The sequence below is a fragment of the Ictalurus punctatus genome, chromosome 20 (genome assembly GCF_001660625.3).
Source record: "Ictalurus punctatus breed USDA103 chromosome 20, Coco_2.0, whole genome shotgun sequence".
NCBI lineage: Eukaryota > Metazoa > Chordata > Actinopteri > Siluriformes > Ictaluridae > Ictalurus > Ictalurus punctatus.
In genome coordinates, this window is record NC_030435.2 from 5,837,514 (window position 1) to 5,852,088 (window position 14,575).

The 14,575-nt window shown below is 38.4% G+C and overlaps 1 protein-coding gene across 7 annotated transcripts in view; it reads left to right on the forward strand.

Moving 5' to 3' along the window:
• dock10 (dedicator of cytokinesis 10) overlaps positions 1 to 14,575 on the forward strand; it is a 110,921-nt gene that overhangs the window by 48,671 nt on the left and 47,675 nt on the right. For 6 of the 7 annotated variants that reach the window (XM_017495833.3, XM_017495830.3, XM_017495829.3 and 3 more), the window contains exons 2-3: positions 9,096 to 9,215; positions 13,261 to 13,350. In XM_017495833.3, the coding sequence (XP_017351322.1) occupies positions 9,096 to 9,215; positions 13,261 to 13,350 (210 nt within the window). Of the gene's footprint in view, positions 1 to 3,274; positions 3,513 to 9,095; positions 9,216 to 13,260; positions 13,351 to 14,575 lie in introns of those variants that run through there. The other variant, XM_017495834.3, reaches the window with a different exon arrangement.

Genomic DNA, 14,575 nt, shown 5'->3' on the forward strand with positions numbered 1-14,575 from the left:
GTAAAAACAGCACAGTCTTTCGGATGAGACGTTAAGCGGTCCTGACTCTCTGTAGTCATTATAAATCCCAGGACACTTATCGTAAAGAGTAGTAGGGGTGCTTTCCAGGCGAAATTCCCCAATTGGTCCATCATGGCCCCCTAATAATCCCCATCTCTGAATTGGCTACATCACTCTCTCATCTCCACTAATAGCTGGTGTGTGGTGAGAGTTCTGGTGAGTTTGAGTTTGTACAAGATGTGTTGGTGTACAGCGGATGGGCTTCAACAGCATCAGACCACAAAGGAGCACAGATTGGAAGAAGACCCAAGTGATGCTGTCCAATTCCGGTGAGCCTGTCCCCACTGTACCCTCAGATTCCTGTTCTTGAATAACAGGCGTGAAATCCGACATGGTCTTCTGCTGTTGTAGCTCATCCCCCTCAAGGTTTGTTGTGTTGTGAGATTTTCTGCTCACCACGGTTGTAAAGAGTTACTGGAAACTTTGCATCAGCTCAAACCAGTCTGGCCATTATCCTCTAACCTCAGTAGCAAGGCATTTCCGTCCACGGAACTGCTGCTCAGTGGATGTTTTTTTGTTGTTCGCAGCATTCTGTGTAAACTCTAGAGACTGCTGTGAGTGAAAATCCCAGGAGATCAGCAGTTTCTGAAATATCCAAGCCAGACCATTTGGCACCAACAATCATGCCACAGTCAAAGTCACTGAGATCACATTTTTCCTGAGACCACATTCTGAGTTTGATAATTGCATGAATGTGCAGGTGTATGTTACTAAAATATGAATGACTATAAAGTAAATGTGGGACTTTAGATGCAAAATAGTGATAATTCGTTACTTATTTTTGACTGAAATCGTTGACCAACAGATTTTGACTGAAATACATTACTTTCAGTTGTGCACTTGCATTCTGTTTAGTCACACGTTAAAACATCCACAGTCGGTGTTCCCCACACCCCCGGGTAAATCCCGGTTAAGTTTGTGCCTAAAGTATCATACAGAACTTTTCAAGAAACAAACAAAAGTATATACATTATGAGACTCTGAATTGGAAAACAGTGAACTGTGAGTTTTCTGTTTTCAGTTTTAGAATGTTTTTTCTTCTTTCTCATTGTATATTTTTGTTCATCTCTTGATAAGTTACGTTCGATACTTTTGGCACAAATTTAATTCCTTTATTTTTTTTATCTCTCACAACTTTAGTTCCATCCATCCATCCATCCATCCATCTTCTACCGCTTACTCCTTCTTCAGGGTCATGGGGGAACCTGGAGCCTATCCCAGGGAACATCGGGCACAGGGCAGGGTACACCCTGGACAGGGTGCCAGTCCATTGCAGGGCACAACAACTTTAATTCCTACCTATGTTTTGACATTTTACTACATTTTACACTCAATAATGGAAAACTCAATAATGGTTTTCCAGGGTTTACCTACAATATTCACCACACGGCCACATTATTAACTATTGAGAACACAAGATGACACAAAGAGCAAGCAAGGGAGGATTTGAAGTTCTTGAGACAAATTAGTTTGAGTGTGGGGGCATGTTTTATAGCTTGGTGGGGACCAAATGTCCCCACAAGGTTGGAAATCTCTGGCAGTTTTGACCTTATGGGGACATTTGTCTGGCGCAAATAAGGCTTTTTCTTTTACAAAAATATGCAGCTTTTATTTAAATAAATAAATAAATAAATAAACAAGTCAAATTGTTTGATTGTGGTTACTGAGGCTAAGGTTGGGGTAAGATTTAGGTGTAGACATAGCATTCATTAACTGCCTTACTAATTCTGTTAATGGAAGGTCCTCACAAGGATAGTAAGAAAAACGATTGAGTCTATGCTTAGGATCTCACTTCCATATGTTAAATGGTAGTCTTTAGCTTCTCTCTCAAAAATATCCTCACTGTTCAGTTTCTGCCTTGGCCCATGGCCACGGACTAATACGAGTCATGGTGGTCAGACATGTGGGCAAAATAAATTATACACAGCTAAAACCAAGCACTCTTTAAACTCTCTAACTGATATTAAACCAGTTTGCTAAGCCACTGCTGACTTTGTTTAGATCACAAACACTGTTATCTGCTAACCCTTTGGCATGCTCCCTGCCTGACTTCCTGTTTTAAAAGGAAATACATCAACATACAGAAGGAAATCACAGCTCAAGTCATGCATAATCAGTTTCAAACAGCCAGTTGCAGAAGGAAATCACCTAACATGTTTTACATGACTTACCCTGAATTCAGTCATTGCCAATTCCCACCCTGTGGCTCAGTTTTCCCCTATCACTCCATCGATACCAGCTGCTACACAACATAGCTTCTGGTTTTAAAGAATAGTTAGCCTAATCATAGCTAGCTTGATGCAACTTGGTTTTAGCTACTTACATGATAATCATTAGCTATCTTGTTTGTTTGTTTGTTTGTTTTTTAATGCCATGCCACCGCCTATGGCTGTTTTCATGGTGAGTTAGCTATCTTATTAAAAAACTTGACTAGTTGCTAATGTCAGACAGTTACTTCTGGTGAGTAAACGTTAGCTAACTGCTTAGTTGGTAATATCAGTGCAGTGCTGCATTTAGGGAGCTGGTTAGCCTAGCTAATAGGACGCTTAAGGGCGTAAATATCCCCAAGGCAAATAGTTATTCTTATAATGTTGAAAAATTTCAGTTGAAAATGGACACAATTCATTTCTGACTTTTGAAAGACAGAGATTATATAGTAAAATGTCATCATAAGTGATAACAGGAATGTATAATTGATTCATGTACTCGTATTGATTTGTTTTAGTATAATTAAAGCTTCAGCCCTTTAATTATTTAGCTGCAAGTGAATCAAAAATGTTCCATAAGTGATTTATTTCTCAGAAAATATTGCCACGGGATTTTTTGTTGTTTGTTTGGGGTTTTTTTTTTTTTTTTGCTGGAAAGAAAATGAATGTTAATTATTGGACTATTTCTGAATTTTGTATTTTATGAGAGCTGTATTGTTTCTGTACTGTTACGACTATTAAAAGTTGATAGCATGTGTGTACAAGGACAGGCACACACACACCCACACACACACAGAAAATAGGATGATACAACAGAATCAGCCAATATAACTATTGTTCAGAAGCTCATTGTTGAGAGTGTTTCAATTTCTGTTCAATGTCTGTTCTACCCAAAAATACTTTACCATTACTTTAAAACAAAAAGCGGTTATCTTATTCATTTAAATATGTACACACTCTATTGGTTAGTGACATCATGTGCCAGTTCAGACATACTTCCTCTCCTGACCACACATTCAGAATTCAGTGAGCTGACAGGTTTCACATATAGTCCGGAAAGTTCTACTTCTCTTCTTTTTAACGCGTTTACTCCCAGGCTCAAGTCGTGTACCTTTTCATCGACGGTGTCTTTCCACATCTTGTGCGTACGTAGTGCTTGTCAGGATGAGTTTTCGAAGTAAAATCACCTTTCGGAAGAAGATGAAAACGAGACGTGCCCGAGCAGATTTCAGCCGAATAAGCTGTGTATGTATCTGTTTATGTGTCTCTCTGTCTCTACCTGCTTCATCCACACTCTGACACTCTGACAAACTCTTTCTGTCCATCTTGGAGCGTGCTCATGTGTTGTATTATACGTGTGATTTGGAGTTTTATTTCATTTGTGAAAGTCGTTCATAACTCATAACACAGAAGACTTGTGAAACAGTCATAGTGATAGCAACGACCATTTTTTAGCGCGTGGTACAGAAAGTTGAGCTTTCTGTTTCTGCATTGTTTCCACATTGCTGTGTTGCATCGGAATTGTTCACTTCTTTTTGAACTTCCCTTTATGATTTTCATAGCATTTGAAAGTTTCCATTTTTTTACATTCTTTAAATTTCAACACTTCTATACTTTACACTTTCATTCAATAATTCTGTACTTTCGTTTTGTTTCGAATTAAGAGTGTGTGTCGTATTGTGCGTATGGTTCATTTGGGTTAAACACATGCTGGCACAGTGTGTTGATACAATAAGTTGTCCTGTTCGGTACGGAAGTTTCGCTCCATAGAAACGCCAAACTGATGTAAAATAATGCACGTTCCCACGGAGACTGGGGATGCCCCTGAGAACGTTTATGACGTTTGTAAGCACGAGAAGGGGTGTCATAACTATAGAACAGACAGCGGTGTGCAAAAGTTTGCATAGCCTTAGGACAAAATGACAAAGAAGGGTACGTTTGGTGTGCTAGGTTTCACAAATGTTTCAATGTTACTGCATGTAACAAAAATAGAGTACGTAAATATATCGAATAGGGAAACTATCAGTTCAGAAATTTGCATCTCCCGTTTTGAACGTAATATAAATAACCGAATTACTTTCTTTCATATCTAAGTCATGATATGCTCTGACGTAGTTGTCTAGCCATGACAATTTGGCTCTTGTCAAAATCACTCATTTTTACGCTTGCCCATTTTTCCTGCTTCCAACACATCAACTTTAAGAATAAACTGTTCACTTGCTGCCTAATGTATCCCACCTCTTCTAACGAGATAATCAGTTATTCACTTCACCTGTCAGTGCTTTTTCTCCTATGTCTGATCGGTGTATGTATATGACATAATTTCCTGTTGGTTTCTGCCTTATGTTTTGGATTGTTGCCTTATTTCAGGACACACCCACAGGTCATTCTTAACCTCCCGAGTACTCGAAGCAGATTGATCAGAATGTGTTTAATTTTCTATAACAACAGCTTGGACGTTGATTCAGTTCACATGGTTATATTAATATGCTCAGTAACAATTCACAGAGGAACTAGTACGGAGGATGCTCCATATAAACAGACTGAAGAAATTGATAAACGGTGACAGTTTCTGAGAGATTTATTTAGCATTTGTGGAAGGAGTCTACAGTGTCGGTATGTTCTAAGAGTCAGAGGTAAACCTGTAGCCTTACGTTTTCCAACATGGGCAAGTCTTCAGCACAGAGAGCTTTGCAGTTTCTTAGTAACAGACCAAGCTGCTATTTTTGTCTTATTAACGTCAATAGAAATAGAAAAAAAAAAGAAAGGTTGTTGAGGGAACTGCTATAATGCAAAGGATAATAGCGTTCATAACTTGTTTCATGGATATTCCAGAACATTAAATGGAGGTGGTGTTCTTTTAATTAATAAAATAATTGTTGTCGTATAATAATAATAATAATAATAATAATAATAATAATAATAAAACACGTTGGAATGGGCTGTTATTGGAAAATAATCAACTTCGGGATGATAACGGTGACTCCACTTCGCATCTGGCCGCATCACAGCACTCCATCATTGATTATTTTCCTAGAACAGCGTGTCTCGTTAAGATTTATTCTTCACTTCTCTCTGCTGCTTTCTGTATATTTTTTATGTTGCAATGTTGTTTGTGAATTCTCAGCAAAGGGCTGTGGAACAGATGTGTGTGTATGTGTGTGTGTGTAGGACATTATTTGTTGTAGGATGTGTAATATCCTGTTTTCTTAGTTATCTGACATGAAGAAGTGCAGTTTGTGTGATATGCACGTTACGGAAACATCTGTGAAAGCCAACATGTGTGATCTCACCTGGGACCTCACCTGGGAAGTTAAATGTCATAAGGGAAATCATTAGATACTAAAAAAGAAACACAGGACTATTTAAAGGCACGGTCTTGACTTTTTTTTAACGTGAGAAGGCGGCAAAATGCGATGCTAAGGCCGTTTGTCCTGGCTTTGGTTAAAATGTCATCTTTATTTCAAATATGAACAAATCCCAGAAGAAGTGCAGCATACTGATTTACAAACCTGCAGCATAAGAGCATGAGTTGGATGTTTCTGAAACAGGAAGCACCGATAGTACCTTCCATTTACTACAGGGGATTTTAACACTGTGCACAATAAAAGCTACCATAGTTGTACTTTTATTATATCATAAACCTTCAGTGTCAACAGAATTACTTTACTTTTCAATATATCAAAAGAGGAACAGGAATTCACGTGATTTTTTTTTCTTTCATGTTCATAATGTTCTACACTACTATTCAGAAGTTCGAACACACTCAATTGAGTATATCTTTTTTATTTATATATTTGTCTTAAAAGTGTATGCTTGAAAAGGAAATAGTTAATGAAATTAATGCCAGTTAACAGTAGGAATACATTTCTGAATATTTTACTTCATTTATTTCCCCAAACAAAATAGTTTTCATAAAAGAAATTTAGGAGAAGCAGTGAGACGTTCGGACTATTCTGGGGACTCCTGGGTGAAGCTCCGTCATTCAACTTGTTGTGTAGATGCCAAGTGTGTGCAAAGTTTCATCAGGAAAATGTATAATATATAACTTATATATAAGTATATAAATTATATATAGAAAATGTCAAAATTCAAAATAATGAAATTAGATGTTTCTACATAAAAAAATTAGATACCACAAAGAGCAGTAAACAGTAGAACAGTAGTAAATTAAACAAAGTCAATGTTTGGTGTGACAAGAAAATAACCATAGTAGTTTCAATTTATACAGTTTTATAAGGAAATGAGCTGTAAGTTTTACTGAGCATCTTGCAGAATCAGACTCGGTTCTTCTGGAGATTTTGACTGTCGCACTTGCAGCAAAACCCATCAGCCTTCATTATGTTTTTCGTCTGAAAAGTGGTCTCTTACATAATATGCTGCTTTCTCAAACATTTTTCTGTAACAATAAAACTTTGTGCTAGAAAACTAATGTTTGGGAATCTAAAATGTTTTTTGTACTGACTTGATAATGTAGAAGTCATAAAATAAAAAATCTATAACAAAGTTTATACTAAAAAAATAGGGAGCCTAAAACTTTTGCACAGTACTGTATATAAAATTATGCATCTTTTTTTTTTGCTTTACACATTTCTTACTCACTGAATAATTCCATATGTGTTACTTTATAGCAATAACATCTTCATTATTATTCCGAAATAAAAAATATTCCATAGCCTCTATGGCTTGTAGGGTTTGTTTTCTTTGGATGCTCTACTAATTTTTATTTAACATCAAAGACCAAAGAGAAAGTCTGGTCTAGCTGTGTTAACAGGCTGAAACAATATGAGACTTAATTACTAACACATCTACAGTATGCTCTCATTGTGATTGAGTAACCATGGAAACCATCTGGCAAAGTACAGCACAATGTGGCACAGACATAGAAGCAACCTGGATTATTATTAATTCAACCCAAAATTCTGTATCTATTGTGAGGTTTTGAATGGGGCTTTATTGCATTTGGTAACAATTTCTTGCAACTGTAGCTCAAGATTTCGATGGTGCATGTAGATCACTGACCTTAAGTGTAATCTGTAAATGGAAATGGTCTTTTGGAGTTGGATAGATTAGCCAAAAACCTTACACAAGTAAAAGTAGTCATACAAAAACACTGCTTGAGTGACAAAGTATCTGGTGGAAAGGCTAGTCAGGGAGCATGTTTCTTGTGTATAATCAGATGAATTTTAGAATGAGGAGTATTGATGATGATGATGATGATGATGGTGGTGGTGGAGTGGTGGTGGCCATTCATTCTGCATGAAATTAAGGCCTTAATTTCATGCAGCCCCAAGCTGTTTATTCTTGTATAATGCCAGTGCATGGCTAATGTGGTTTGGCACAAACCAATGTTTTCCATCTACACTCACTTTTTTGGGTGCCGGAAATGGCTACCCGGTAGACATGGTTTACCTCTCACCTCCAGGATTGGGGGCTCAAATCTCACCTCTGCCCTGTGTGTGTGAATCTGCATGTTCTCCTAGTGCTTCGGGGGTTTCCTCCAGGCATTTTGGTTTCCTCCCCCAGTCTAAAGACATGCATTGCAGGCTGATTCGCATAAAATTCCCATTAGTATGCGAGTGTGTATGTGGAACCTCATTCATTGTGCCCCCCAACTTGTGCCCTTAGTCCCCTGTGACTCCAGGTCCCAAACTCCCCTCAACCCTGTGTAAGATAAGGGTTGTAGAAAATAGCTGCATGGAAATTGCCACCTGTGCCCACCTAGTGATGAAAATACTGAGAATATATGCTGTGATCTCATGGCTTACTTTTCCCTTACAACATGCTCAATGAACGTGGGTTTTAAACATAATACCGAAGGGAAACTTCTTATTTGAATAAGAACATTGTTAATAGGAAATTCCTTGTTAGCTATTTCATTTCGAGTTCAACATGTACTTGTAATCTGAAATGTTCATGCATTGTAAAGTACAGGCAACATACTACCGAGCTATTCTTTTTTTGACAGTCTGAATGCAGCCACAGACACCTCGGATGAGTTCAAGCTTGAGGTGACACAGTTTGATTGGTGAAACAGCATGTAGCTATGTTTAAGTATGTAAGGTGTTAACTCTTACTGGCCTTACAACAGAAGCGCCAATGTTAACAGTTTAGACGGTTTAACACAAATTAAATTCAACTAACAGAAAAGTCAGTTCAGTGAAGGGGAAAGGACAAGGAACATGAAAATCACATTTGATTATGGTAGTAGTTTTTTTTGCCTTGTGATACCTGTATTTAGGTACAATGTTTGCTATTTTATTACTGTTGCTTAGTGCACATCTGGGGGGGAAATGTTACCCCTGTGATTCCTAAATCACACCCATTGGGACTAACAAATAAGTCAGCAAATCAACAGTAAATATCGCTACAGCTGGAGGCAGTTTATTATTATCTGGACATGGACTGCATAGCAGATATGTGTTTGTAATAATTCTACATAATAAGCATATACACTCCAGCGGTTGCTTATAAATCTTAAGTGATAGTTTATCATTTAAGCTGTTCTCAAAGGAGCCGTCCCTTTCCGACGACATACTATAGAGTTTTTCTCTCTGCCTGCTAGGATGTTATCGCTAGCGATGTTTGTATTTCTGTTGCAGGGATGTAAAAGTGTATCAGGCAGCTGACAACAAAATAAACTTATCGTCAAGTGATCACACCACACAGAACATGAATTAAATAATATGGGACAAATATATACAAGTTATTGTGTAAGAGTTCTGATTTATTCTGATTCAGAAAACTTTGGATCTTAAACTTTCCGGAGTGTAAAAAGAAAAAGGAAAAAGTAACTCCTCCTTCCCCCGTCTCTCTCTGTGCATACAGCAGGAGAAGCCGAAGCTGATCGATCCTCTGGACTATGAGGCTGTGATTACTGAACTAGAACTGGAGCTTAAGGAGGACCCTCTACAAGACCTGCTGCTCTTCCCAGACCATGATTTCACTGTGAGTACATCTGTGTGTACACATGCTTAAATTTAACCATTATCCATGCTTATAAATGCAAGGAAGCAACGGCCCTGATACAACATGTTTACATCTTACCAATTTTTTATGCTGTATCTTTAGTCACGCTTTAGCCTTTTCACTTTCTATACCACAACAACGATTTGGTTGGCAATATATTGTATTACTCTCCAATATGTTGAGCAGTAGAGCTATGCGATATGATACTACGCTAAATACCATGTTCTATTGTGGTTACTAGAATAATTCTTTTTCTATCTAGGTTATTTTTGGAATATAATGATACATTAAGTCACGCCACAAGTCTATTTTCAGTTACAGTAACAAACAGCTGGTTGAGCATTACTACCTAGTTTGATATCACTTCTACTATATTCCATTCCTGAACTAGTGGAGTTTTCCCATTTGCTCATTTTCTTGCAAATACGAAAACACCATTAGTTACAAAGATAACTGCCGTGGCACTCATCCTTCTAGTGGTAGACAGGTCCACTGTCTGTGATGTCATTATATAGCTGTTCTTCACTGAAACTAATGGAACCTGATGTGGTGTCCTGCTGTTGTAGCGCACCAGCATTAAAGTTTGATTTGTTGTTCATGGTGCATCTGAGATACTTTTCTGCTCACCACAGTTATAAAGAGTGGTTATTTTAGATCCTGTAGCTTTCCTGCCATCTCAAACCAGTCTGGCCATTCTAATCTGACCCCTCTCATCGATAAGCTGTTTTCATCCATCCATCCATTTTCTGTACCGCTTATCCTAGACAGGGAGCCTGGAGCTTATCCCCGGGAACTTGGGGCACACCCTGGATGGGGTGTAGTTTTACAAAGTAGTTTTACAAAAATATATAAATTCAGGATATGAATTTTAAATGTTTAAATGTATCCCTATCAAGCAAGCCAGAGGTGACGGAAGCAAGGGAAAACTCCCTGAGATGATATAAGGAAGAAACCTTGAGAGGAACCAGACTCAAAAGGGAACCCATCCTCATTTGGGTGACGACAATTATAAATAATTCCCTTCTATAACTGTGTACTACATGGTCAAAATGTGCAATTGTGTAACCAGGAAGTTCATTATCTCTCATCGGATGTTTTTTTCTCTTTCACACCATTCTGTTTGAACTCTAAAGACTGTTGTGTGTGAAAATCCCACGTGATCAGCAGATTCTGAAATACTCACACCAGACTGTCTGGCACCAAAAACCATGCCAGAAAGACGGGAGAAGATTTTTTTCCTCATTCGGATCTTTGATGTGAATGTGAACTAAAGCTCTTGACCTGTATGTGCATGATTTTATGCGTTACATACTGCTGCTACATGATCAGCTGATTGGATATTTGTACAAATGCACAGGGGTATTGGTGCTCCTATTAAAGTGGCCAGTGAACATATATCTCCATTGTGTTAGTGCTGCATGGACACTTAGTCAACAAGCTGATCCATACAGAGACAGAAGTGTGCAGCTCAGTCTGGTGTGTGTGGTGACATTTTTAGAAATGCATGTGCTTATACGAGTGAGATCAGCGTGCTGCACTTCTCCAGGCACAGCCCACTGAACACAGCCAGCAGGCAGAGGCCCAGTCAAGCAACCACATCCTCTTTCAAAGACAGTTACAAACATAGCCACAATTTGAAGCACAAGCATCACTGCATTCACACACACACACACACACACACATACACACACACACACACACACACACACACACACACACAGACATGCGAAACATGCACGCCCATCAGAAGTGACACACTCTGGATGAGCCACTTGATCTGGTCTGATCAGGCAGGAATCAGAAGGTTACAAGTATACTCCTGCCAAAAAAAAGCCCACAGCAGCGTATTGTCCCAGTTTAACAAACACACATCCGCACAGCACTCCACGTTCTGATCTCTTGATTTCTCCAGTGCTAATTAGCGTGTATGTTTGCTCATTAGTAGACTCATTAGATCAGCAGTTCAAATGAAGTCCCTCTAATTGGATGTTTGGGATGTACTGCCTAAACAGGATGCACAGAGTTTAAATCATTCTTTTGATCACAGAGGTCATACGTGCTCTAGATTGCATAAATCCAGCTGATGCTCATATGTGCTGACAGCTAGCGCTAATTCAGCACTTTCAGCCTTTCAGCCACGTGCTGTGCAGCAGTCTGAAATTAAAACCGCACACTGTTCACTCTCACTTGCTTTAAAGAATTTCCCCATTAATTATTATGCATTTTTAATAATCAAGCAATAAATTGAAATTACTCATCTTTGCTATAATTAAAACAAAAACTGATTGTCACTATTTTTAGGCAGTTAAATACTGATTTAAAAAAAAAAACAGCAAAGAATGTATCAAACAGTTAACATCCATAGACAAATGATATTTCCAGCTTCAACGCTTTTTTAAGTGGCTGACCAGCCTAAAATGTATGCTACTTTCACCTAGTTTGATTATTGTTTCACCCCATATGCTAGCTTGATCTCTATCGCATGATAGTCACCGATCTCAAAGCATGCTAGCAAACCTGGCAATCGGCTTAGACAATGTCATATCTAGCTTTCTATACATATACATATATACATATATACTGACAAACCAGACTTCTAGCAGTTGCTCGATTTGACTGACATGGCAACCGAACAAAATTTTTTCTTGTAGTCCTTTGGCAAACATGCAAAATCTCTTTTTAGGATTCTATGAGCCTTTTTCAATCCAGTGACTATTTTTTTTTCCAGCTTGCTGGTTTACACAGAATGAGCTAGCTTGCTATATAAGATAGCATAATGTTTTGCTAGCTTACTACTGCTTTACACTATATTGTAGACGGTGTAGAAAAATGGGCCACAGTGTGTATGGCTGGCACTAGCCTGCTAGCAGACTTAGCTTGCTGGTTTACACAATATGATCTAACTTGCTATATAAGATAGCATAATGTTTTGCTAGCTTACTACTTCTTTATACTATATTGTATCATAAATTTATCTAGGTTGTTAAGCCAAGTTTGGTAACTACTACAGTCAAATAGTTACTGCCAGAAAGGAAACATTAGCTATGCTAAACTACTTACTGGCAACATTAGCGCTATGACTTTTACATGGAACTGCCTCACACTTTTTCTATTTTTACACACAGACTTTTAGAAATTAAACAGTGTCATATCTAGCTTGCTATACATCTCACAAGACAGACTTCTAGCGTTTGCTAGATTTGACTGACATGGTAGCCGAACAAACATTTTTCCTGTAGTCCTTTGGCAAACACACAAAATCTCTTTTTTACTTCACACCGTACTCTTTAATAAAATATTCTGTGAGCCTTTTTCAATCCAGTGACTATATTTTTCTCTGTGTCACAGTGTTCAAATGTTTGTTTTCCCACTGAAAACTTGCACAAGGAGGTGTAGAGAGAGTAGACAGTGTATAAAAAATGGGCCACAGTGTGTGAGGCTGAGAATCGCTTGCTAGCAGACTTAGCTTGCTGGTTTACACAATATGAGCTAGCTTGCTATATAAGATAGCATAATGTTTAGCTAACTTACTAGTGCTTTACACTATATTCTAAATATAGTGCTATACACTATATACTAAATTTATGTATCATACATTTATCTATGTTGTTACCAAGTTTGGTAACTACTACAGTCAAATGGTTACTGTTAGAAAGGAAACATTAGCTATGCTAAACTACTTACTTGCTGGCAACATTAGCGCTGTGACTTTTACGTGGTACATATTTACCTGCATGTTTGCTAAATAACTAAATAACTATGTACTTTAAAATGGGCATATACTGTAAATGGCTTGTAAAAGCCATGTGATCTTTGTTAAATTAGCATGTCTATAGGCATACAGTGTGACCATAGTGTTAGCCTGTTTAAATGAAAGACTTGAGAGTATTGAAAGTTACAGTTTTTAATTGTTTGTCATGTTATAACATTGAAAAAAGTGAACATTCAGTCTGTGTGTAACTATTTGAGAATGTTCAGAATGTGAAACTTTTATTTATTTATTTATTTGCTCTTCCACACTCAGGTGTCTACCCTTCCTCAGGAGAGACGAACACAGCAATCCACTGTGCCGGAGGGGGCAGAGGAACAGGCTGAAAGTCTGCTGGTCAGACAGGTGAGTTGATGTGTGCTTGTGTGTGTTGTGTTTGCTGTGATCTAAGATAGCTGGTGTGATGATGAGCTCCAGGTAACGCTAAAAGCTGTGTGCATGTTTTCATGTTTTGTGTTTTTGCTGCCATGGAGAACATGTGCCACATGTAGGTTTGGGTACCTCCCAGTGTGGTTACAGCCAACAGATTTGGGAGGTTTGACCTAATTCTGTGTGTGTGTGTGTGTGTGTGTGTGTGTGTGTGTGTGTGTGTGTGTGTGTGTGTGTGCCAGTGTGGTGAAGTAAAGCTTATAGCTTATACTTAAAAGATCCCAGTTAGATAAGCAAAAGATCATCATTGAGCATTTGGTCAGAAAGTGCGTGTGAGCAAGTGTGCGTGTGTGTGTGTGTGTGTGTGTGTGTGTGTGTGTGTGTGTGTGTGTGTTTCAGGAGGAAGTTTAAATTTCTGTTCAATTCTGTCTGTCAGACATGTTCCAGAGCTCTGAGCAAGCACAGAAACAAACCTGACAACCATTTCACAGCTTGACTATGTGTGTGTGTGTGTGATTGGGGTGGGGTTGGGGGGCTTGGGGGGTCATTCCCTGTCAAATGTCAATGGATATGGCACCCATTAGTGTGCTGTACAGTACTGGTAGAAAAGAACCATCCTGTGGCTATTTATTCAATATGCAATATTTATATTGTAGTCTTTGTATATAAAGACTACAAATGTGTAAATACTTTGGTGTAAAAAAAAAAAAGAAAAAGAAAGATTATCTTGGTTATCTTGACTCTTCTTTACTTAGTCATGTGATAACCTGTCGCTGTGTCCCAAAGCTTCAGACAGACAGCATGTTCTTTCATCCCTGTGAGGGACAAGGTTAATCCCATTGTTCTGTGGTTTAATTACTTTTAATCATTAATCACATCTGGGAATCATCTAAGCCTGTTGTGCATTCAGAAAACCAGATCGAGCTGTGCATAGAACTGATTTTATCATTTAATAGACCCTCTTGACCACTCCCACTCATGCACTGCAGGATTTTATAATAAACTGGACTGATTCCCCCAATTATAAACATAGGCCTACTATAACATCCATCCATCCATTTTACATACCGATTATCAAGGGGTGCCTGGAGCCTATCCCAGGTATAGCAGGGTACAAGGTGGAGGACACCCTGGACAGGGTGCCAACCCAACACCGGGCACAATCACACACACACTATGTACAATTTGGAAATGCCAGTCA